The 27569-nt window shown below is 40.8% G+C and overlaps 1 protein-coding gene and 1 long non-coding RNA gene across 3 annotated transcripts; one reads left to right on the top strand and one right to left on the bottom strand.

Annotated features, from left to right (window-relative positions):
* Positions 1-858: 858 nt before the first annotated feature.
* On the bottom strand, positions 859-5446 carry LOC124148313. Of its 2 annotated transcripts, none has more exons than XR_006862950.2 (7): positions 5138-5446; positions 3184-3409; positions 2790-2924; positions 2538-2661; positions 1776-1838; positions 1348-1433; positions 859-1058 (listed from the first exon to the last, which is right to left on the bottom strand). It is a non-coding gene; the product is annotated as an uncharacterized LOC124148313 (long non-coding RNA). The 2 variants fall into 2 exon arrangements; XR_006862951.2 differs by having other exon boundaries at positions 3184-3391.
* Positions 5447-22320: 16874 nt separating this feature from the next.
* On the top strand, positions 22321-23966 carry LOC124148303. The gene is made up of 3 exons (XM_048380907.1): positions 22321-22819; positions 23282-23544; positions 23678-23966. The coding sequence occupies exons 1-3, from the start codon at positions 22682-22684 to the stop codon at positions 23913-23915; spliced, it is 639 nt and encodes a 212-aa protein (XP_048236864.1). The 5' UTR covers positions 22321-22681; the 3' UTR covers positions 23916-23966.
* The last annotated feature ends 3603 nt before the right edge of the window (positions 23967-27569 follow it).

The following is a 27569-nucleotide window of genomic DNA, read 5'->3' as shown; positions in this document are numbered from 1 at the left end:
ATCAACACGAGTAGATAAAAGTGGAAAAATTCCGAGGCTTGCCGAGGATTTTTGGCACTTTTATCAACGAGTGTTGATATATTTGATATCAAAAGACACGAGGGTGAGATTTTATTTATCATCCAACATCATTCTTCCAACTTTTTCAATTTGTAGACAGTAATTAGCAGTGTTTTCAGTGTAAAAAGTACTGCAAACAGCTTCAGTAGCAGAGCCATTAGTGATGTCATTTGATTGTGACGTCATTGTAACCAGTGACGTCACAATGGTCTGCAAAGCATTGTGATGTAATTTCCTTGCAGCGATATCTACAGTGTAGATATCGCTTGATCTCATCCAAGCGATATCTCCTGTGGGAGCCAGTTTTGGATGATAAAAACCTATCACTGATAAGTCCCATTATACTGGAGGTACTCGAATTTCATGTAATGACCTCTTGCTGAGTTGGAGGTTTTACTTCTTAAAAGCAAGACCCAGTAGCAGGTCTTACTTTTAAAAGTAAGACTTATTACCGGGTCTTACTTTTGAAAGTAAGACCTCTTATCGGGTCTTACTGTTTAAAGTAAAACCTTAAACAGATTTCGAAACAAACCAAGTTTTCAGTCAAAACTGGATTTACGACATGAACAAATTTAGCCCACATGAACGCTTCAGTGTGATATTTTGTACAAAGTTACAGTATAGGTTGAAATCAGACTTTATTGTTCGAAACATGTAGAGAAATTTAGTCAGAAAAATTTTGAGGAAGAATTCTCAAGTTTGTTTCGAGAAATCGGAGCCCGTTTCAGATACCTGATTTTCTTAATCCTTCAACAACAAAATAAACCACTTTTTCAACAATTCTTTATTTCGGTTGAAATTAATAGTTAAGGGATACTGCTTGTCTTTGCATTTTCCACAGTTATCAGAAACTTTTGATTCTGGTACAGAAGTTTGAGCAGTTGGTTCAGAATCAACTTTTCTCTTTCTGTCGGGGACAACGCACAACGGGTCGGAAACTGATGCCATTTGGTCATCTGAAGACCTCTTGTACACCCGAACTGCTTCACTGCGGTGACCTGAAATTCAATTAAATAATGTATTAAACTGAAGAACCAAATTCAATCTATTACAACAGATTCCAATCCTCCAAAGTGAGAATGCATTTAAATAGTAGTTATACATACATGCTGCATAAATACATTCTCCAAACTGTACAGTTCAGTATTTAGAGTGGTAATACAGACAGGCAATTTTAATAGTTAATTAATAAACTTGCAATACTTATCGTTGAAAGTTTAGAGTACTTGTTACTTTTACTCACTGTTACAACATCGTAATGTGCAAATCAAGAGATGAGAAAATTACCAGTTTGTTCACAAATAAGTTGTTCCGAAACACCTGAACGGTAGAGGCGAGTTGCTGACGTAGCTCTTAGCAGGTTGGGGAAACCCCTGAAATGAAGGAAATGGACCCACCTGAGTGAAACACCCCCAATTGAGTGAATACACGCACCCACTATCCCCTATAAAAAAAGGTGAAAAATCCACCTTGCGGCGTCTGAACAAAACGTCGCAAGATGGTAAGTCACTTTTGATCAGTACGGTACTACATTCTCCACCATGCAACACATGCCGACGTGAACATGTGCCTCGGTACATGCGTTGATAAACATTTAGAAACAGACATTCACGCGTTGTACAACAACTCTAACCTGTCACATTGCTATTACGCTACGATACAACTCACAATTTACACCAGAACGGCATTAATATCCCCTCTCAACACACACTAACCTGCCGGAAACGATGGCCGCTCATGTCACTCGCCAACTGCGAAAGAGCACTCGTCGTCAGGAACTGTGGTGAACCGAAAGGGGCACAATTCGAACACAATGACAGGGGAGTAAACCAACCCTGCACGCATGTCATCATTTAGGGATGTAAAATAACTAAATTGCATAGGAAAAGAGTCATTTAAATGAGTGAGTGAGTGAGTTGGGTTTAACGCCGCTTTTAACATTATTACAGTTATATCACGGCGTGTCAGCTTAATGTGGGAGGAAAGCCCGAAGTGTTGCAGGTCTCAGACGTTTACAACTTTGGTGAAACCCACGAGCACGGGCATGGTGCTGACAAACCTAGAAACATAAGCGGGGCGAACCGGGATTCGAACCCACAATCATAGGTTTCTGGCGTGTCCAAGGGACGCAACTCTGCACAGCGAATCGCGGCGCCTTAGACGACTGGGCCACCCGTGCCCCCTCATTTAAATGGACAGATGTATAACATCATCCAGCTGCAACTACATGAAAATAAATGATTGCCACATTCAAAATACAACATTGTTTCTGAATGTAAAAGGAAAGTAAAGTACAGATGAAGACAAAAAGTAAGGGCAACATGGAAAAAGACAGGTGCCCAAAAGTCCTCCACATCAAAAGGTCACCACACGGGCCCTAGAGGACAAGCTTACATTGAAGACCCAAAGGACAGGGCCAAAAGCTTTTCCAAGCGGAAATTAACTGGTAATTTATTCAGTATACAATATGTGTTTACCGTCATAAGGAGCGTCACATTCCATGGCAGCCTCCACATCCAGCAGATCTTTATAAAAGACCATTATTTTTGCCTTTGTGCCGGAGCGGACTGCCTTCCATTGACGGCGCATGTCATCACCAGCCTGAAACAAGTACGATATTAATATACATATAACAATATGAATTCAAAACATACCAAATAATACAAAAGTTAGGGTAATCTATGAACAAAACGATTATTACTATGTTATCAAAGGTACACTCTTCATACCTGTACATGTTGCAATGTGACCTCCACCAAGGTCATCAGTTCCTCTTTTGTCCGGTGCTCAATTTTTAGCGATTCACCATTATCTTTGACAGGGGTGTCCCCTTACGGGAGAAATCCCCGCAAATGGCCTTATCCCTGTTTAAATTAAAAGCGCATACAGTGTTACAGGATACAAAATGATGCACATACAATGAAATGTGGAAGCAGCGTTACCAATTGCTAGTGTACGTAATACAAGTTACATGAAATGTATAAGGATGGGTACACTGGGTGAGGAACAATGCTGCTGTCCCCCGCCGTTATATTGATGATATAATGCAAAAAGTGTCCGAAACCCATACACAGTGAAGCACTGTATAAGAAATAAGTACTAAGTTATGAATAATATACACACCTGTATATTTGTCGGTTTTGCTGACACTGTCGCACACAATTCACTAGGTCTGCATCAAGATGGAGGCTCTGGTCAAGGCCAACATGCGGACTATTACTGTCAGGGTTTTGAAAGTAATGCAAGTGCCTCAACTATGACCTCCATCCTGTTATTTCAGCAGCCAATGAAACGTCTGTGACAGTTGAAAAGTCATGGGTGACTGTCATGCCTGCAGCATCAAACATGGCTGATGAGAAAAGACATAATGACAATTATGATACACTCTTCAAATGAGTGAGTGAGTTGGGTTTAACGCCGCTGTTAACAGTATTCCAGTTATATCGCGGCGTGTCAGCTTAATGTGGGAGGAAAGCCCGAAGTGATGCAGGTCTCAGACGTTTACCACTTTGGTGAAAGCCACGAGCACGGATATGGTGCGGACAAACCTAGAAACATAATTGTGGAGAACCGGGATTCGAACCCACAAGCATAGGTTTCTGGCGTGCCCAACGGACGCAACTCTGCACAGCGAATCGCGGCGCCTTAGACAACTGGGCCACCCGTGCCCCCACTCTTCAAATGAACAGACAATACATCAAACCTTATATTTATTTATATTATCATGTATAACATGTATGTATGTCCAATTTATAACAAACAGGTCAAAGAGTTCATAACGACCACCGGAGCAGATGTCTACATGGAGTTTTGTGCGGATGTGGGGTGGGGCCCTTTTCTATATGGCCACGCCCTTTTTTGAGGAAAAATATAGTGTATGTATACCAATGTTACTTCTTACAATATAGATTCATAACCACTTTGTGATACATATGGCATATGGAGGTTATATTGCATACCTAATTACACTATTATGAATGGAATCCCTGATCAATTTTATATGCTTTAACTATTTTAACACGTGTTATTGGAAAACTAATAATATAACGTCTTATGAAGGAACCCGATGGAGCAGAAGCTGTTCACTAGAAAACAATCAAAATCCCCAAACCAACACACATTATCACCCAGACACCTGATCAGCCATCATCACCACAACCATCCACATCTGCCACATCACCTTCCCGTTGTATGGAACCGTCCATTTCCATGGAAACATCAGACCCGCCCATTCAAGAAAAACCATCAACATCACCCGCCAAAATGACAGCCCCATCCAGACCCAAGAGAAAGGCAACTAAAAAAGTTTATGGACATTGTAAATCCGCTAAAATTCAAAATGTCACAATTTGCAGCTATTGTAATAAGGAATATACCCCAGAAGATCACAGACTTAACAAATGGGTGGGATGTGAACACAAAAGTCAGCCCGAATGTTCATTTTGGTGCCACATTTGCTGCATGGGTGTTCACATTAAATCCACCAAAGACCTCAAACCTCTAACTATTTACTGTCCTGTCCATAATCCATCATTAAAGTCATAACATGAATCACGTGGTTGTTGTTTGTTGAATTAATGTACTGCTTATTGTGCAAGGATGCGGGACCCCCACTGTATACTGGTATTGCTTCATATGAAGTATATCATAGGTTTCGATGTGTTTTATGCTTATTTTAAGCCGTAACTATATACAGGAGTTGGTATGTATTCTATATAAATCATGTTCATATAGTAAGAAATGTGACGGTTCACATCATATTCATATTACATTATATGTTAATGTTTTTAATTAATGGTATTGCAGTAAAGTGTGTTAAGAAACACAACTTTTACTCCTGAGAGTGACATTGTACCAGACTATTGCTTGCCTACTCCGACGTCCGCGCCTCACATATTTAAGCCGGGGGAATATTCCAGAGGTCCGTCAGTGGTCATTTAGTTGGATGATGAACACGTGAGTTGAAATATTGCTTGTGAAATAAGTCCTATACACTATCAGTTCGTTCCATAGTCACTGTATATGAACGGCGTGAAAATTACATCATATGTTAGTACAGATGTGAAATACTTTTTACCTTTTCTAATCTGTGAAGATTGCGACAACTACGGAGCCAGCCGTTTTCAGTTGGTAGGCCTGGTGGTATCCACATTTGTCCAGGACTCAAGGACGAAATCCACTCCTTCTCCTTTGCTCGGGTGACCAGACAGAACTTCACTGTGATGAAGAAATTCGGTTACCTACGGTGGTGCCAAACATCGGAGGACTTCCTCACGAAATTCAATCTGCTGATACGTGGTATTGTTCATGCCATAAAACAAAGTGGTCATTATGTATTTGGATGCCAATATGATACGGCTGTTGTTTCTACGAACTGAGGCACGAAACATGAAGAGGGACATGAAGAGGGGAATGACGAATGTTTTCAAAACTTCCCAGGCAAAGATATGGTTTGGATTTTTACAATTTGATAGCCACTGGAGACATCCCTCAATGCTGAACATTGTGTTGTTGACAATGCATTGACGAACACAAGGTAGGATCAATTCGTCGATTGTCCCATACAGAAATATCAACACAAACTGCCAAGACATGTGCTGATTCTTTGCTGCTTGTGCATAGGCCAGCGCATGTGGTGTACGGAACCCTGTCATAATTGCCACGTGTTTCAGAAAGGGATGCCATAGTAACTTAAATATGGAACGTTCATTTCATAATGCCCAATTCCAGGCACTAACACATTAGGATACTTCATGCATGTGTCTACATTGATGTCATTCCTGTCATGTTGACTTTGCAGATGGTTGGTCAATTGTTCCTTGCCCCCTCTACATTCATGTTGACACAGAGGACAAATGTACCATTTGTTTATGATATTGGTCACAATGTTGTACGGACATCCATCACATCCAACAGCTATCCATGTGCGAACATCTCCTGTGCCAGTTTGCTGATGTAGCTCATGCAGTACCCTGTCTACATTGCAATAGCTGTTGGGGTTTGTCAACACAGGATCGCCCAAGGTGACAGTGGGTTGTTGGGGTGCATGTCGACTTTCTATGAATGCATAGGGATCATGGGATTGTTTGAATGAACAGGTGTCAATGAGTGGATGATCCCTATCAACATTGTCTGACAGAGTACCATCCTGTGTGGGGGACTGACCCTTCGCAACTTCATGTAGCCTGTGCTCAAGGAAGTCATGAACAAGACTTGTCATGATGTGTTGACTTTCAGTGGCCATTTCATCTAATAGTGGTGAAATAACATCTTTTAGGTTCACTGAATACAACCATACATATGGTGACAACTGTGGGACTGATTGTATTTGGGAGACAGGGTCATTTAAGTAAATGATGTTTGTTGTAATGCTGCATTTAGTTTTGTAATTTAAGGTGACACGCCAATTCCGTTCAATCTTTTGATTGTAATAAAAAAAATGCCATGATAGAGCCAACAGGTGGACACTTCAGTTTATGTTGTGTCCCGCTATCTAGCCACTGTGAATTGATCGTATATGAACCAGATGGAGATGTGTGATTGTTGAAAACCGATGCCACTTTACTTCCGGTCCTGAAATACGTGAGCAGGTTGCTGCCAAATGCTAATGGCCCAATGATGTTGCTGGTCACCATGTAGCACATGTTTTCAATGATTGTAGACATGAAGGTTTTTTTTACCCCATTAAATTGATCGGGAACTGTATAATCGTGACCTGTCATGTGTTGGATGAGAGTCGGTATCAGGGAATTCCGTTGACTTAACCAATGGGTGATGTTGATGTTATTGTAAAAATCTGCTTCACGGTATTGTGATTTTATTTTGTCTGATTCTGTTTTGATGATTTCATGTAGATAGTCTCCAACACTGGCAATGATGGACATGATGTTCTCCGTGTTTAGTTTCCCTTCACGTAATCCCTTTGTGATTTTATCTACATCATTAAATGATTGTTCACTGTCTGAAAAGTCATTCTTGACATGTTCTACACACCCATAACAAATATATTTTGAATCGTGAGTGAGGTGGCCTTGTTTTAAGAGTGCATCAATGTATTTTTTAGGGTGACGTCGAGATGATATTTCTGTAACTGCTAAGGTCTGTGGAATAGGCGTTATGAGCTTTACAGCTGCACCTGTGAATTTTTCGTTTAGGCATGATTCTTTTTTTCACATCTGTGAATAATAGAAATTTGATGAGCATGCAGCTTTAAAATGTTTCTTATCTATACGTATGTGGTGACGTTTATTCTGCAAATGTAGTGAAATGTGTGTTGTAATTTTATATGTTTTTTCATCAACTTGTAAATATGTTGCTGGAGTTCCATTGTTTTATTTCAATAAAATGAGTGAGTGAGTTAATGCTTTACGTCACTATTTCAATAAAAGCTTTCAATTGCAATTTTGCTTTTTTCATCCCTAAATGATGACATACGTGCAGGGTTAACTGCCTTGTCAGTGTATTCGAATTGTGTCCCTTTCGCTCCACCATGGTTTCTGCCAAAATCTCTGACGAGTGCTCTTTCGCAGTTGGCGCATGACATGAGCGGCCATCGTTTCCGGCAGATTAGTGTGTGTTGAGAGGGGATATTAATGCCGTTCTGGTGTAAATTGTGAGTTGTGTCGTAGCGTAATAGCAATGTGACAGGTTAGAGTTGTACAACGCGTGAATGTCTGTTTCTAAATGTTTATCAACGCATGTACCGAGGATGTACTAGGATAACATATGACTGCATTCATTCCTTCTTTCGACCGACGCTGATTTGTACATGAAAATATAAACCATTTTACAAACGATTCATTGTTTACCATTTTTCAAAAGAAATCTTACCAAAGAAGCCTGTATTTTTTATAAAGGCGGACATAACATCTCTCCAGGTTCCTTGAAACGAAACAATAAGTCATCGTCACTCTCTGCTTCAACGGTTTTGGACTGGGTTATGAACAGTTCTCTGTCGCTGTCTGCCTCATCCATCGTGTCTCCGTCAAATGAATGTTCTAACAGGACACGTGATGCAGCGTAACGAAAATTCCGTGCAGCACGTGCGGCCGTGCGCGCTGTTTTATTATTAGACCATGCTCCTCGATATACCACCCAGCGCGGTATAAACAATGCAGTGTTAGGACCGGGAGTAGTTGGATAAAGGATACTGTTTTATTTGATCATTAAAATGTAATCTTTTCATTTGACGGTTCATATGTTAAAGTACTCGTCCTCGGTCATGATTAGAAAAGTAAGGACCTCAGTGCTTCGCGGTCGGTCTTACTTTTACACTTACTTCGCACTGAGGTCCTTACTTTTCCAATCATGACCTCGGCCTCGTACTTTATCCTACTCTGAAACTATACAATAACGGTTGTTCAAAGGAGAAACAAAAGAATCTTTCAACTGTAGATGCTGCAGTGAGAGGTCAGTTTGAGACAGGTCTCAGATTTGATTGTAACTACCTTCCAATTTAAGACTGCAATTTTGTGTATTTTTGCATCGACATAAAGTAGGATAAAGTAATCTAGGGTTTGATCTTGGGACATGAAAATAAGGTCATCTGTGTTGATGTATCTACAGCAGGAGGTGGTGAGGTGAAATGGGGTTCAGCGTCGCGTCCAAGATTATCTAGCAACTTAAATGCACGCGTGTAAGTGTGTTTGCTTGTACTGTTCCTGATTTATAAAGCAAAATGAGAAATCCTCTTAATGCCGAGCGCCAGGCAGTGTAACAAGTGCCACCGTTGACGTATTTTGGTATGACGCGGACTGGGATCGAACCTCTGATGTTCTGCTCTCCAGCCAGACGCTCTACCCGTTTGACCACAAAGGTGGTCCCTACAAATAGACGTAATGCAGAGATTATTGTTTTGTTCGGTGATAAACTTCACTCTGGGGCTCTGGTTTTAAATGGGAAATGAAAGTGTTGAACCATCGAGTACCACAGTTAACAGACAGACTTATTAATAACCTTAATCGAATTTGAAATATAATTTAATTGTAATGAGGTGTGATTGAGGCACATAAAGTTTCGTATGTGTGCACTGGCTTCTTCTTCTTAATATTCCCCCTTCCAACATAACGTATTGGTGTCAGTTGCACATATATATTCGGAAATATCATACATTGCATTACAGGTGGTAGATCATCCATACTGACAACCTTCATGGAGCGGAGGAAGAGGAGGAGGACTGGCAATGCCAAATGTGGGGCCACAAGGAAAGTGGAACTGGGCTGGAAGCATCACACAAAAGGACGATTTCAACTCATGTCCGAGCGTAGGGGTGGTGGCAAACACCACTTTGATGCCCAGAAAGTCATGACTCATGATGGGATGCTACGTACATTACGCACAAAATTTGTTTTTTTCCGGGAGGGACATCACTTGACGATATCCAAATAGATGAGGTGCAGTGCTCGCTGTACTATTTCAATGCACAGCGTGTTTCGGAGAATTGGCGAACCCTTTACTTCATACGTCCAAACACTTTCCGGTTTTACTTACTTACTTACTTATGTTTGATCGTACAACCGCGAAAAAAACACACACAGGGTATTCCCAACGACAGTTATGGGCTTTATGTCTGTATTCATAAAATCTAGACCATCTATCAGCCATCCCAGAGTGTTCTTTTGTTCAGTTTTTTATTTTCTAATCGAGTTCATGTCAACATATGTTTCCAAGTGCAGTCGCCAGTAAACTCGTGCCGTAAAGCTCAATTAAGCTGTCTTCTGATTGGCTGTTGTCGACATCTTGTTAGTCATTCCATTGGTTGGTCGCGAAATAAGAACCAGATGACCTCACACCAGATCATGCAAACAACATTCATGTAAGTATTTCGTGAGTATGAGACACGTTGTGAGAAGAGCCCTTCTGTCTACATTTTTGTTGAGGTGCAATCGAACAAGCACTTTCTGCGAAGATTTCAAGGAAAGCCATCCGACACATGCTCAAAAGTTGTTTGAACAGGGTTACAGTATTGAACGTCCCCTTAGATCGTTCAAAACTTTTTCTGGTAGATAACGGCAGGACATTTAAACATTTGATGCATCAATGACCAAAATGATGCCCGATGCAATTCCTCATTTTGACTTTCACCTTTTGTTACCGGGGTTGTTCGGGTGAAGCATTGACTTGGATTTGCATGTGTTTTTGACGGTGCTACCAATGAAGCAGGAAACGCTCAACCTTTCGCGAACGCCTGGTATCATGACTATTTGACAGTGTTCAATAAACACATGGTAATGATAGAGTGGGAATCATACAAAGGACACTGCTTTAAGTGGCAATTCTCTTTAGTAGATATGGAAATGTTTTTGCCGTTTTCATTATTATTATTATTATTATTATTATTATTATTATCGCATGATGAGAAACACAGATAATTATTGTGCTTCAAAAAAGACACACTGAAAACGAAATTCATTACATTTTTTTGGTAAAGGGCTCACAGAACAGAAGAGGAATGTACAGCCATAGAATCTATTGCCGAAGAAGAACCAGATGACCTCAGTACAGCAAACAACAGTCCTGTAAGTATCTCTGAGTAGCCATGTTGTGGGTATTGGATCTTGTTTTGCCGTTTACCAACCTGTGCTGGAAATTATAGAGACTGTATGACAAGAGGGATTACATAACTTACTAAAAGTCACCCTTTATGTCGAGCAATAAGTCGGCAGCTCCAGCCCTTTTGTCTACATATTCGGTAGAGGTGCAACGGAGCTTGCTCTTTCGACGAAGATTTCAAATAACGTCATGCCACACATGCTCAAAAGTTGTTTGAACAGTATTCAAGGTCCTATTAAAGCTTTCAAGTGAGTGAGTGTGGTAGGTGTGGGCAGGACATTTCAAAATTGTATGCATCAAAGACCAAAATGATTTCCGATGCAATTCCTTATTTTGATTTTGACCTGCACGTTTCGTTCCCGGATTTTTTCACTTGAAGAATTGACTTGGCTTTGAACGTGTTTTCTGACGGATGCTAGCACTGGGGCAGGATACGTTCAACTTTTCGCGAACAGCTGGTATCATGATTATTTGACAGAGGTCCATAAACACATGCTTATGATACAGTGGGAATCATACAATGGACTCTGCTTTTAGTGGTTATTCACTGGATTAACTATGGAAATGTGTTTTTTTTGTCGTTTTCATGATACTTATTATTATTACTTAAATAATTATTATCATTGTTGTTGTTATTGTTATTTTGCATGCTAAGAAACACACCAGTGTGTTTCAAAATGGACACGCTGACAACAAAAAAATACATTTGTTTTTCGGTACAGGGAGCATTCGAGGAATGTACAAATATTATTGAAGAGCAAGAAGAACCAGATGACCTCACTCCAGCTCGTGCAAATAGCAGTCCTGTGAGTATTTCTCAGTAGACAAATAAAGTGCTTATTACGTAACTGAAGCACGATATATGGAGCCTAATTGGTTGTAAGTGTTGAATTAGAGCACTGTCGCGGAGCTGTACCCCTGTGATCAGGGGTGTCATAAAATAAGGGTGAGTGAGTGAGTTTTACGCCGCTTTTAGCAATATTCCAGCAATATCACGGCGGGGGACACCAGAAATGGGCTTCACACATTGTACCCATGTCGGGAATCGAACCTGGGTCTTCGGCGTGACGAGCGAAAGCTTTAACCACTAGGCTACCCGACCGCCCCATAAAATAAGAATAAAGTGATAAAGAAAACATGGTTATAGGTTCACAGGTTTATTAAATAACTACTAATTGTACTAATTATTGACAATTACAAATAATTCCACTCTTGCTCACGCAGATCACAAATTGATTTTATCAGCGCAAATATGCAAACAAGTTTTAGCGAAACAACTGTATTGCCGCTATTAAAAGGGTGTGTGTGTGTGGGGGGGGGGGGGGGGGGGTAAGATAAAAGAACACTTTTTCAAGACACAGACCCGAAGTGTCGACTGCCAATTACATGTATGTTGGCTCCGACCAATCAGCAACTGAGTCAAGTTAACTCCACACTCTGAGATGTGAATGATCTTGGCTCAGTTAACAAAGGGGAAATAAAAGAATAATATAAATGGATTTAACTGTAGTCTGATTTTGACAAGTATAAATCCATATGAATTAATTTGGTAAATATTCGAATTGCACACAAATGTTGTTTCTGCTTCAGCATATGGGGAATGACATGCCATCATATTCTGGCACACCAACTATTGTATTCAATAGACCACGGCCGGACATGGAGTGAGTGAGTGAGTGAGTGAGTTATTATTTAACGTCACATGGGCAATATTTCAGCCATATCGTGACGAGAAATTACATTTATGATACATTAATGATACATTTATGATACATATATTTAAACTGAATAAAAAGCTGTCAACGAAGGACAGTAGAATAACTAGAATATCACAAACTTGATTTAAAACTAGTTGAGAATATTAAAAGGCAGTAAGCATTAATGAACACCACAATTTAAAAATGGGCTAGAAATCGTCAGCAACTGAAGGGAGATCACCATACTGGGGACCATGGGGACTTACAGTACTTTTGCTTCCTGCATGAACCCCGGCAGGATTTATATCATCCCTTCAGTCACTGGCGACAGTGTACCAGTTAAGCCTTAGATTAAAATAACGAAGATACTACGTTTAAAAGCCTAGTGTGCAGAAAAATACTTCGAATGATTTGGGACTTACATACCCTCTTAGGGGGACAATAATTTTACGCTACTTCAACCCCCCTCAAGGGTACAGCCACTAACAATCTAAGTTATGAATTTCGCACTACCAATTTTTAAAACAAGGCCGGACATGGAGAACATGGTGGACGTGGTTTGTAACCTATGTATGGATGCTGTTGAAATGGTGACAGTCAAGTGTACAATTTGCAAAACATTTCAAAGCTATTGCAGTGGTGTAACATCATGTCCGTGCTTCTGACATATACAGAAATGTACAAGCAACAATTCTCTATATGTTTTTCTCATGAAATGACAAACAGGGTTACTTTTTTAATATCATATTGTTATATTTGCGCATTAGGTCTCTTTTGGATCTGTTATAAACAAGGTAGTAAAAAATACCATGACAATATAGCTGTCGCAACATGTTGACACGTTTTCAATCAAATGTGTTCATTCTAAACCTTTGTCATATAGTCACGGGAAAACGTTTCAGCTGTTTCATTAAAATATTTTAATTTGTTTAGGAATCAGATGATGACGACAAGCAGCCAGATCTACAACTTACCTCCACAAAGGACAGGTAAACTACCCAGTGCCTTGTGTGTAATCAAACATTGATTACGTATGTTAGAACTTCAATACAAAACCACAATGACCAAATCTAATGAGATAAAATACGATATAAACCTAAAGTCCTCCCTCGACGTCTGTCTTCTTGTTTGCAAACTACTTGCTTGTGCAGACACAAATGATCTGGATGAGCACTCCTCGTGATATGTCTAGAATGTAACCAATGTGATGTTGAATATTAACTCACAAACTATATTAACAGGTTGTGGATCAAATGGCACTCATATGGCACGTTTTCCTAAAATTGTGGTCAAAATGGATTTTCCTATAAATGTGGTCAAAACGGATTCATTGTATGGCTGTATATGATCATATGTATGAGATGAGTCCGTTTCATGTGATGTGTTGCCAACATGAATGAATTGGATCGGCGTAGATTCGTACTACCCAATAAATATGTTCACTGTAATTTGACCATTATATCTTGCTGAACATGTTTTCTTTATTTGCCACTTTCTTTGTCTTTTAAGTCTTACTGTCAGCGAGTACAACTGGTACACTGTCGCCAGTGACTGAAGGGATGAAATAGATCCTACCGGGGTCCATGCAGGAAGCAAAAGTACTGTAAGTCCCCATGGTCCCCAGTATGGTGATCTCCCTTCAGTTGCTGACGATTTCTAGCCCATTTTTATATTGTGGTGTTCATTAATGCTTACTGCCTTTTACTATTCTCAACTAGTTTTAAATCATGTCTGTGATATTCTAGTTATTCTACTGTCCTTCGTTGACAGCTTTTTTATTCAGTCTAAATATATGTATCATAAATGTATCATAACTGTATCATAAATGTAACTTCTCGTCACGTTATGGCTGAAATATTGCCCATGTGACGTTAAATAATAACTCACTCACTCACTCAGCGAGATAATAAAGGTGTGGAGGAGTCAGGTGGTGATGGAAGGCACCAAGCCCGTGCTTATCCATCGAAAAAGGGTGTTGCAGACAGCACGGAGGGCAGTCCATAGGTCAGCCTTTGACTTCAGGCGCAGGGTCTTTGTCGAATTTTCAAATGAAGACGTGGGCTTAGAAGACGGTGCAGATGATGGCGGACCAAGGCGGGAATTTTTTACGTAAGTGTTTGATACAGGAATGGTTCCGATTGTTTACTATTACTCACTACGACAGTGCTTACGTGAGAGGCACAGATATGTGAATAGATATTGTATGTAACTATGATACAAAGCAAACACCAACAGTGTCACATAGCCATTGTCTTTGAAATGTATGTACATTGATTTTTAAAATTTGAGCTGCAAGTTTCTCTATGGTTTTTTTCACAGTCCGGCTCCATCTGTATACTGACATGTCTTCATTCTTTACAATATTCTAGCGACCTGATGAAAGATTTAAAGGCCAATATCTTGGAAGGATCATCATTCCGTCATGATGTGGGAGCACTTGAAGCTGGCCGCTACTGGGAAGCTGGAAAAATGGTCGCGTGGAGCCTGCTCAATGGCGGACCCGGCTTTCCATTCTTCAGCGGATCAGCTTATGCTTTCCTCGTTGGGCGTGAGGTTGCAGACATCCGGCTGGATGATGTACCTGATATGCATGTCCGTAACATGCTGCGTAAGGCAAGAAAACATATGGTATTTTCATCAGAGGATAAAATAATGGTATTGTTTAAGTAAGAATAAGATGTATGGATGAACAACTTCTTTCGTACAATGTTCCGGTTTAGGCTGTGATGATATCAGTGATGTACTGAGTAAGGTTGACAAGTATATATGTACTGGAGTGAGGAAGTATTTATACAGTTGAGTAGAATAGGCTGTAGTTACACTGTTATTAACACAAAAGAGGGATGATATAACGTAAACATCCTAACAGGTGAAGCCAGTAGTATTCACGGATGACAAGAAGAAGAAGATGAAGAATATTTTCTTATAGTGTCACCAGCTGTACAGATGAAATGACAAGGCTGGGCTATAGCGAAAACGGCACCTCAGCAAAACGGCACCGGGCGAAAACGGCACCTCGACTCAAGCGAAAACGGCACCTCGACTCAAGCGAAAACGGCACCTCGACTCAAGCGAAAACGGCACCTCGACTCAAGCGAAAACGGCACCTTATTTTCTTTTACCTTGGTCAAATAAACGATATTAAACCTACATTGTAACTTGCAAACGCCAATAATTGTGAGATGTTAAAACAAGTTTACATTAGAAATTAGCATCTACTCCAACTATAATCCAACTTAGCTTATACGCAACTCAACTTATTGTGAAAACCTAACATGCTTTGAAGAAAAATAATAGAAATTAAACTCACATCGTCTCTTACAAAAACAAATATTTGTTAAATGAAACAAGTAAGAAATTAGCCCCCTACTCCAATTTACTCACCGACTCTGATTGGGAGGGGCAGTTAACTTATTGTGAAAACACTATACGCTTTGAAGTTTTAAGTACCTTTACTCAATTTAAGCTGAAACTGTATTCAAGAGGCCTAACATGGTGCTGTCAGAACCAGTTGCAGTTTGTACTCCAAGCGAGCAACACCTCCCTAGCCAGCACAGAGCATTGCCTGATAGCCAGCCAAGGAGAAATCCATCATCGGTAATTATCACGTTATCCTTTCAGCCTTATTCACATACTCTTAAAATCACTCTCATCGTTTGTTTGTTTGTTGTTTAACGCCGAACCTAGCAATATTCCAGCTATAGGACAGCGGTCTGTAAATAATCGAGTCTTGGCCAAGCGAGCAACACTTCCCAAGCCAGCACAGAGCATTGCCTGATAGCCAGCCAAGGAAACTCCATCATCGGTAATTATCACGTTATCCTTTCATCCTTATTCACATACATCACTCTCACCGAATTAATCACAAAACCCCTAAATCCTTAAAACCAACAACAACACTCAACTCTTATAAATAACCAACACCTTATCCTCCCCCATCTCCCTAACACAGCTCGCACTCATTTCTACTCGCTACCCACGCCCACCACTCAAACACACCCTTTGACCCAACTCCTAAAAACAAAAAAACACCTAATCCCCCCTTCTCCTTAACACAACGCACGCTCTTTCCTACTCACCACCCACGCCCACCACTCACATACCTCCACTCCTTCGACTAAATATCTCCTAATCCCCGCTTTCCACTTGTCTCACCTAATCCCAGCCTTCCAGCAACAAAATAAATCTTTAATAATTAATCCATTTCACAAACCCTCCTACTAAAACCAACAACAAAAAAACACCGCAACCTCCTCCGCCTCCTAAACACAACTCACCAAGTAAAAACAACAAACCAACTCACCTCCCCAAAACACCACTCCCACTCCACCACCACTCACCACAACACACGCTCTCCAACTCTCCAAACAACATGACTGACACCCGCAACGCCACACTCGCAGACATGCCAGCTCCTAACTCACCCACGCCTGCGGAAGCGCACAACACTTCCGGGAGGTCACTCGAAAACATCGTCCCGACCGAGTATGGCGAAAACACGACACACACCGACCCCACCAAACCAGCTAACTCGCCACCTCAAAACACCAAAAAACGCAAACTCGACACATCCACTCCACCTCCATCGCCCACACCCTCCCCGGCCGCCTTCCTCACGACCTTCGCCCTCTACTTCTTCTCAGCAGGCTCAGGCACCACTCTCTCACTAGAACTTTCGGCAGATAAAATAGGACTTTGGTTTAAAAGAGAAAAAATAAATTACAACAACATTAAAAAAGCCAACAAAGGATACCAGATAATCTTCCCTAACCGAGAATCTTACAACGCAGCAAATAAAATAACTCAAATATTCCACGTCACAGTAATCAAACAAACACCTAATTGGCAACAATATACACGAGGCGTAATTAGGGTTAACCCAAGGGAAACAACTGAGGACTTACAATTATACTCTCTAGAAGCTAACATAAACCAAGACCAAAACCCTCAACCCCTAATCACCAGCACGCGTAGAATAACCTCAACTAGAAACGGAAAAACGGTCCCAACCTCCATTGTCATAATCAACTTCAAAAAGACCGCTAAATTCCCTGAAGCCCCCAAACACATATCCTTCGGAGCCCACACCAACTTAGAAGTCAAACCCTATATAAAGCAGGTTAAGCAATGTACAAAGTGCCTCAAATACAACCAAACTGCCTCCCAATGCACATACCGTAAAACTAAATGTAAAGTATGCGCACAAACAGACTGCCCAGGCACATGCACACCCTGGTGCATCCACTGCAAATCCACCCAACACACTTCACTCTCAAACCAATGCCCATACAGACACACACTCACCCAGCAGGCCAACAAACACATAAACATAGACACGGCTAAAATCCAAACACGAAAATTTGCTACACCTGCATCTAAACCACTCCTCCCTACACCACACCCAAACACCATCCCACAAACAAACACCACACCCATAACCGACAGCTCTGTCTGGGGCCCCTACCGAGAAACCGCACCCACCTCACACATACAAGCAGCCACTCAACCAACCACGAACCCTCCCACATCTCACATAGCCAAAACATCAAACCCCGCATGCAAAACAAACCTCAAAATGACCACCACAACACGACCCTCATCCAAGCACCCTACAGCCAATATGGTAACAACGCTCTCCCACAAGCAAGCACAACAACAAAACACAAACACTATGAAATCATCAGCTACACCCATCCCACAAACACCTTCACAATCCTCCGTATCACATGCCTCCCCCATGGAAACTCAATCAGCTAAACCTAATCTAACCGATGACGAAGATTTCTCCACTACTGAGGAAACAATAGACACTACTCCAACTAAAACAAACCAAACTCCCCAACCAGCCAACACCCAAAACCTAAACAACCTCACCTTACTCCTAGCATACATGCATAGTCAAAACTCACCAAAAGCTAGCATGAAATCCTTCTACAAAGTAGCTTTCAATCTAAAATTAACCGATCTTCCCTTCTTCCTCTTTAACCTCCATCTAAAAGAACTCACCGAATAAAATAAAAAATAAAAAATAAATCACCAATCACCCGAACCCAATATTCGAAGGACTAAATATTTTTCAGTGGAACGCCAACGGACTCACCTCCCACGGCCATGAACTAAAAACTAAATTTAAACTAAATAAAGGCCCTCACATTGCTTGTATACAGGAAACCAAATTCTCAAAAAAATCCAAATTCACACTACCTAACTACAACTCAGTTAGAACTGACAGAGCTAAACCGAAAACAAGAAGAGCCGCAGGAGGACTAATCATATTTATCAGGGAAGATATAAATTACGAAGAAATAAAAATAGACACGCCAAACCTAGAAGCCAACGGCATTAAAATTACATTAAATAACCGAAACATAAACATCATAAATAATTACCACTGGGATCCTACATGGAGCATAGATGATAAAATAGATAATCATGGCAAATTAATCTCCGAATGGATAGACACAAACGACCTAGTACTCCTTAATAGCAACCAACCCACGAGGTACGATAAGATAAACCAAAAAATGTCTGCTATCGACCTAACCATATGCACCGCAGATCTAGCCCAAAGTACTCAATGGGAAGTGCACGACGTCCCGCTAGGTAGTGACCACTTCCCCATAAACATAACCATAGGAAATACAAACGTACCAATCCAAACAGAAAACCAAGAACCAAAATTCCATTACAATAAAGCTAACTGGGACCAATTCCAAGATATCTGCAACGAAGCTAACCTAAACGAAATAGAAAATAATGCTCCAGAAACCTATTGTAAAAACCTAACAGACTATATAATAAACGCAGCCAAAACCTCCATCCCCTTCAAAACATCTAAGACAGGCAAACCGACGGTACCATGGTGGAATGAGGAAATAGAACAGACTAGACGAAAACGTAAATCAGCCTTCAATAAAGCAAAACGCGACTACAAATATTTAAACATAGCCCACGAACTAAACCACCAGGTTCAAAAACTAGTCCAAATAGCCAAAAGTAGAGACTGGAAAAAATTCTGCGAAGGTATAAATAACCGTACAGATGCCAGAACGGTCTGGCGCAAAATCCACGCCATCAGAGGCTTAAAACGACATAAAAAAACCCTAACATTGACAACTCAACCAACCCCGCCCAAAAAGCAAATAATCTCGCCAACCACTTTTCGGCCGTTAGCAGTAACACCAACTTCAGTCAAAAATTCCAAGATAAACTTAAAACAGAAAACAAACCCACAAAAGAACCAAACAATAACAATCTAGAAATAAATCAACCCTACACAATGGAGGAGCTCCTCTACGTAATCCAAAACAGGAAAAAGGGCACAGCCTCAGGATTAGACCTAACTTCTTACCAAATAATTAAAAAACTCCCCCTAAAACTACTCCAGGCACTACTCAAACTATACAATCTCATCTACCTAAACGGACAGGTTCCTACTCCCTGGAAACAGGCCCTAGTCATACCAATCCCTAAACCTAATAAACCAGCTAATCAAGCTAACTCATATAGACCAATATCCCTAACTTCAAACTTATGTAAAGTAATGGAATCAATGGCTAAAAATAGATTACAACATTACTTAACCCAAAATAACATCATAAACCCTGATCAAAGCGGTTTCACTCCTGGCCGCTCAACCCTAGATAACCTCGCCCGACTAGAACAAGATATTAAGACAGGACAACTAAATAAACAATATACCATAAGCATCTTCTTAGACTTCTCTAAAGCTTTCGACATGGTATGGCACGATGGGCTAATACAAAAACTTAAAAAAATAGGACTCAAAGGTCAGATAATAAACTACATCCAGGACTTCCTAAACAATCGTAAAATAACCGTGGGTATAGACCAAACTCTATCGGACCAATGTCCCCTAGAAAATGGTACTCCACAGGGCAGTATCCTCAGCCCCACCCTCTTCAATATAATGATAAACGATCTATTCGAGGGCCTATCCCCTAAAGTAAACACATCAAAATTCGCGGATGATGGAGCCATCTGGATCCGCACTAAAAGCATGAACATGGTCCAAAATTTACTCCAAAAATCTCTTAAAAATATACAACAGTGGGCTGACAAATGGGGCTTCTCCCTTAACTCAGAAAAAACAACAGGAATAGTATTCAAACATAAAAAACATGAAACCCGCCTCCCCAATCCTCCAGCTAAACAATCAAACAATCAAATTCCAAAAACAAACCAAATTCTTAGGACTTATTTTCGATGAACATCTCACCTGGGATGCTCACATCCAAAATCTAACAACTAAATGCAGTAAAGACCTAAACACCCTAAGATGCCTAACTGGTTCTAACTGGGGAGCATCCAAAGATACCCTCCTCTCTCTCTACATATCACTAATTAGATCAAAACTAGACTACGGCTGCGCCATATACAACACCCTAAACAACTCTCTATCTAAAAACTTGACTCAATACAATATCAGGCTCTCAAACTAATTACACGCACCCAACATGGCACCTCCTACACCTCACTTCAGGCCTTAACAGGAGAAATGCCACTAAGTCTACGCAGGGAACAGCTAAGCTTAAATTTCTGGGCCGCGTCCCAATCAAACCCTCTCATCCAAAACTTAATAAACCAAAACATCAGCCCCAAAAACCAAGCTCTAGCTCGTAAACACCCCTTACTTACCCCAATATCCCAAAGAATAACAAACTACCTAAATGAACACCAAATTAAAAATCTTAAACAAAACTGCAAACAATCAAATATCTTCACCCCTAAACTTAAAATACCCAAAATAGACACAACACTAGCTAGCCAAATAAATAAACAAACCGACCCAAACATAGCTAAAACTACCACACTAGCATACATACACGAAAATTGGCCAAATTGGTGTCACATTTACACGGACGGATCCTCAGATCCGACCTCCAAACACACAGGTTTCGGAGTCCATACCACACAACCAACTAAAACCACACAATCCTTCCGACTCCCAAACAACCAATCAATATTCACGGCAGAACTAATGGGCATGGCCTCAGCCCTCCATAATCAAGAATCCAAAAACCACAAAAAAAATCCTAATACTTACCGACTCCCTAAGTGGACTGCAAGCCCTCCAAAACAAAAATACCAAAAACCGACCTAAATTAATAAATCAAATACTTAAAAGCTCCAACGACCTAACTAAGGCAGGCAAACAAATAACCTTCTTGTGGATACCCGCCCACGTAGGAATATACGGTAATGAAAACGCCGATAAAGCAGCTAAACTATCCCTCAAAATCCCAGAAATAAGCTTAAACTTACCCATCTCAAAATCAGAAATTAAAAGTGTAAACAAGCAAAAAATCACCAAAAAATGGCATAACCTATATCTAAACTCAAATAGCCAAATCAAAAAAGTGCTCAGCAAACCACTAACCAAACCAAAAATTCTCCATCCATCCAAAAAAATCGACAGAGTAATCACTAAACTCCAAACAGGACACACCAACCTAAATAACCACCTAAAAAAATTAAAAAAACACACTACAGGTAACTGCCCACACTGCAAACAACCAGAAACCCCAGAACACGCACTCATCCACTGCACACACTACCTAACACATCGAACCGCATTACAAACCACCCTCAATCTAAACAAGGCTCTAACTCTAGAAGCAATACTAAACCCACAAAATAAACTAGAAAACTTCAAGGCCTTAGGCGTATTCTTAATCAAAACGGAACTAATAAAACGCATCTAAAAACACAATAACTCACCAAATCAAAATCACATAAACAAACAAACATCCACCATACCCAGCTCCCTTAGTTCTCCTCCCCAATCCCATCGGCATCTATTCCAAATCTCAAAATTCCCAAATTCTATATAAGCAACCCCTAAAACCCCCCTCTTGGGTTGCACAGACCACCTTCGCCCCTTTCGGAAACACATTAAATGGCCTGGCCGGGCCCGTGTGCGAAATACGCATCAGTCGGAAAGCGCACGTTAAATCTCCAAAGTAAGTAAGTAAGTAAGTAAGCTGTCAGATCACAATTATTCACAATGGCCTTTTGATGTGTTGCTGAAAGTCAGAAAAAAATCAACATATCAACATGCTGTACCCTGCATAACTGTGACCAGTGGACCCATCGTGTTTGTGGAGTCGGATTTTCGGTGGCCCGTTATAGAAAATTTGCCAGACTGAAGAAGACGTCCCTTCGCTGTGTGAAATGCGTTGCTCCCGTCATTGAAGAGGTGATCGGTAACTTTGATGTCAGTTTCCAGTCAGAAGATGCTGAAGAAATGAGAGTACAAGACCTATCGGAAATTCACATTACGGCTTCAGATGTACTCTTAGAAGACGAAGGACGAAGATGACCCTAAGAAGTAACTATTTTATGATGTCACCATGCTGGAGCCCCCTTCTGCCGACATACCAGAGAATGAGACAGGGTCGCAGAAGGGCAAAAAGAAGCTTGTGGATTATTATGGATTCACGTATGTCGTTCGGGTAAATATATTAATACTTGTTTTTAAACACAAACATTTATTTTTATCTCTTTTTATTTATCTCATAAGAATATAATATAATCTAAATAAGTATGTCATTTTATTTTTCAATTGGTGTTTGCAGAAAACTTCAGATACCAGAACCATGTTATTTTTCAATTGGTGTTTGCAGAAAACTTCAGATACCAGAACTTTCTGGCGCTGCAGCTTCAGGAACAAGACGACAACCTGTCTGGCATCGGTGATACAGGTGGACGACGCCTATGAAGGGAAACACCGCCATTGCGCATATCATGCTGCGTAGAAAGCAATCAGTAAAACCCTTCCAGAAGCCCGCATCCGTGGATGTCTGTTCCACCTGACTCAGGCAGTCTGGCGGAAATGTCAGGTATAATATATTTAATGTATTGTAAATAAAAAAAAGAGTAATAGAAATAGATAGTAATATTTATCTCATATGTCTTACATAAATATAATACCAACTATCACTTGTTTCTAGGTAGCCTACATTGAGGATGATGTCATACACAAGTTTGTCAGGAAAATCATAACACACCCCTTTCTACCAGCAGCCGACATCACCAGGATGTTTTTGAGGATAATAGAGCGTGTCCCGGCCACTGGCAAACTGCTTGATCTCATAAACTACTTTCAAGCCCAATGGATTGCTCATCCCACCTTCTCTCCCAGATCCTGGTCTGTGTTCAACATAGCTGTCAGGACAAACAACTTTTTGGAAGGTAATAATAATACAAATACAAATACACGCAATAAAAATAAACTATTTTAAACAAATAATTCAAATACAAATACGTACATTAAAAATTAAACTATATTAAACAATAAACATGTTTTTATTATACATTAAAAATTTTTTTTTCTCAAGTTTTAGGTTGGCGGGTAAGCAGTCCCTGGGGATCTACAGATTGATCCCAGAGCTGTTCCGAGAGGCGAGTCTGTTGCCTCTACAGTCGCGACTGATTCAGGAGGGACCACTCGGGGCGTATGTTCGCAAATCTTCCACATCTCGTCAAGAGGAGATCCTCGACGTATGGCGAAGATACAAGGATGGAGATCTCTCCCTGACCCAAGTACTTTCACAATGTTCTGTTGTTCATGGACCAATATTGTGAAGAGGATGATGATGATGATGATGACGATGGACATGCCACAAAACTGTATATATGAACATATATACTTATCTGTGAAAAAAGGAAATACAATGTAAATACATCACATACATCAAATGCCATGTAAATAAACCATATATATATATATATAACTACAAAAATCGTTGTTATAGTTATTAAAAATAGAGGTGCCGTTTTCGCCAAATGCGGTGCCGTTTTGCTGAGGTGCCGTTTTGCCTGCACCATTATAACTGACAATGTGTATGGCCAAAAGGTTGGTTGGTTGTTTAACGCCGCACTCAGCAATATTCCAGCTATAAGACGGCGGTCTGTAAAAAATCGAGTCTGGACCAGACAATACAGTGATAAATATCATGAGCAGCGATCAACGCATTTGGGATCGATGACATGCATCAACCAAGTCAGCGAGCCTGACCACCCGATCCCGTTAGTCGCCTCTTATTCTACCCCGGAATCTTCACGGGTCATATGGCCAAAAGGACTCCGAAGTCAAGTCAGCTTATATCGTGGCCTGTTTCCCTGTCGCGCCTCGTGAGTGGTAAACATTTGATCACATCCTATTCCCACAAATGGTCTCAATTCGATTTGTTCAAGAGGATCGATACATTTATATGGTAGTAGGACGCAACTCATGTTTGCAATATTATTTATTTTAACCCTGATCATAAGGAGTTTAAGCCATGATCATAAGGAGTTGAAGCTTATAAACTTATTATTTAGTATATGTACAATAGTGTGTTCTCATGTGTTAAACGGGGCGGTCGGGTAGCCTAGTGGTCAAAGCGTTTGCTCGTCACGCCGAAGACCCGGGTTTGATTCCCGACATTGGTACAATGTGTGAAGCCCATATCTGGTGTCCCCCGCCGTGATATTGCTGGAATATTGCTAAAGCGGCGTAAAACCATACTCACTCATGTGTTAAACAACGTTAAGTTGATACCTTGATTTATGACTTTCACTTATTACGTGATTGTATGAAAGTTATCTCCAGTACATACACACGTAATATGCAATCATGTAAAATTACAATGTCCTTGTGCATGGCACACCATATTGATATAATTATGTTATAATATGCTATTGCGCTAAATTTGATCGGATGATGCTCTTTCAAATCTTGGTAGAAAAAAGAGCATGCTCGATGGTATCTCAAAAGCGAAATGTAAACACCAAAGGCTGGAGCTGCTGGAATATTGCTCGACATGAAGGGAAAGTTGACTATTGGAAAGTTGAAGTCATCACTCTTGTCATACAGTCTTGTGAAGAGTGTTTTGTCACTATGAAACATATGAGGCGGTTTCACTCGTCTCCTTTATTTCTGACCCGTGAAGATCCAGGGTAGAATAGATCTTCAGCAACCCATGCTTGCCGTGAAAGGTGACTATGCTTGTCGTAAACGGGATCGGGATCGGGTGGTCAGGTTCGCTGACTTGATTGATGCATGTCATCGATCTCAAATTGCGTGGATCGATGCTCATAATATTAATCACTAGATTGTCTGGTCCAGACTCGATTATTGTAGACCGCCGTCATATAGCTGGAATATTGCTGAGTGCGGCGTTAAACAACAAACAAACAAACCAACCTTTATTTCTAGTTCAGTTGCGTTTATTCAATGGAAGGGAATTGGCTATTTGATTGTTATTAAACGATGTCAGATAATCGGACTACCTGAAAGCCTAGTAAGTTAAAAAAAAACTTTTCTTGGCCAAATTGGTTGGTTGGTTGTTTAACGCCGCTCTCAGCAATATTCCAGCTATATGACGGCGGTCTGTAAATAATCGAGTCTGGACCAGACAATCCAGTGAGCATGTCATGAGCATCGATCCACGCAATTGACATGCATCAACCAAATTACCTCTTTTTGACTTTGCCAATTCGAGCAGAAATTCCGATTTAAATGCTTTAGGAAACATCCGTAAGAAGGGAAGCACAATTGGTGCCAATGGGGATGCCTTCTTCTCCCCTTAATGTCTTTCCCCAAAATTTTACGTTGATGTTATCAATGAGTGAGTGAGTATGGTTTTACGCCGCTTTTAGCAATATTCCAGCAATATCACGGCGGGGGACACCAGAAATGGGCTTCACACATTGTACCCATGTCGGGAATCGAATCCTGGTCTTCGGCATCACGAGCGAACGCTTTAACCACTAGGCTACCCGACCGTCCCTATCAATGAGGAAGTCCAGCATTTCACATTTTGTTTTCCCAGTAAACTTCAGATGGCATTTGCTTTCATCTTTCACAAATTGCCCTGAACCTCTGAGTGAGTGAGTATAGTTTTACGCCGCATTTAGCAATATTCTAGCAATATCACGTCGGGGGACACCATTAATGGGCTTCACACATTGTATTCATGTCGGTCCTGAACCTCTGAATCGAGATACGTAACTTGATCAGTGCTCACCGCGTTTTGTGACAAAAGTCACATGGATCAAGGAATGAATCTTGTCCTTATTGTCATGTGGGATAGTGGTGCATAAAAGTTGAGACATGGAAGATCAGACCCGTGAAGATTCCGGGGTCTTCAGCAACCCATGCTTGCCGTAAAAGGCGACTATGCTTGTTGTAAAAGGCGACTAACGGGATCGGGTGGTCAGGCTCGCTGATTTGGTTGATGCATGTCATCGTATCCCAATTGCGTGGATCGATGCTTATGATGTCAATCACTGGATTGTCTGGTCCAGACTCGATTATTTACAGACCACCGTCATATAGCTGGAATATTGCTGAGTGCGGCGTTAAACAACCAACCAATTGCGTGGATCGATGCTCATGATATCAATCACTGGATTGTCTGGTCCAGAATCGAATATTTACAGACCGCCGTCATATTTATTTTTGTCTCGTTTGACGTTTTTTGCACGTGCAGCACAATACACATGAAACAATGCGTGCATTTCACCCCTTGTCCATTCTCTATAAGCACCCGTATACAAAAAAATCACATTCGACTTCGAAAAAAAGCAGGGAACATGGTTCGATTAACTGAACTCCAGACGTTGCCATTGGAATGCTAAGCCAGGATCAAAGTCAACTGCAGTGGCGAGACTCTTTGGAAGTCAATGACAGACCCAGTGCCGGACTGCCGAGAGTCACTACTTCAGCGCACGACCGCTATAGTCTGGAAGCTAATTTAAGGTATTCAAATATTTTAACAACGAAACCTTTCGCATCAGCGGAAAGATGCTTTCGCTGAGACATCACGAAATCTAATGCAAACACCGTATTCGTGCGTGCGTGATTCCCGTGCAACCTTTCGCGTTGAGTTGATTGGTTCAACTGTGTCATATGGCCCTGTGACGCAGGGGTAGCATTGTGCAGATGGCTGTTACAATGAATGCGCGTTCCTCCCGTGACGAACAGGTCTGGTTGTTGATGAAATATAGTGATAGCTAGATAGACAGATTTTTTATTCATGCACCGATTGTCTTTAAATGTAATATCCAGTTATGTATGACTGTTTAATAATCTCATACCAACTTTGACTGGAGTAGGTCCAATAGTTTTTCTGATATTGTAGTAAACGTCGGTACCTTAAATTAACTTCCAGACTATACATCCGGGTGACAAATCTGTGGAGCCGACAGCGACGAGCAACACAGACAACTGCAACCATTCCGGTGACACACTTC

Source organism: Haliotis rufescens, unplaced genomic scaffold (assembly GCF_023055435.1).
Source record: "Haliotis rufescens isolate VD_foot unplaced genomic scaffold, xgHalRufe1.0.p SCAF_34, whole genome shotgun sequence".
NCBI lineage: Eukaryota > Metazoa > Mollusca > Gastropoda > Lepetellida > Haliotidae > Haliotis > Haliotis rufescens.
This window is presented reverse-complemented; position numbering and strand designations above follow the sequence as displayed.

Excerpts from the sequence above, each read along its gene's own strand:
- LOC124148303 (XM_048380907.1), top strand. The coding sequence starts at position 22,682 with ATGCTGGAGCCCCCTTCTGCCGACATACCAGAGAATGAGACAGGGTCG. Across the intron at positions 22,820-23,281 it reads TTGTTTTTAAACACAAACAT|GTAGCCTACATTGAGGATGA; the intron begins TTATTTTTATCT and ends ACTTGTTTCTAG. Across the intron at positions 23,545-23,677 it reads AATAATAATACAAATACAAA|GGCGGGTAAGCAGTCCCTGG; the intron begins TACACGCAATAA and ends AAGTTTTAGGTT.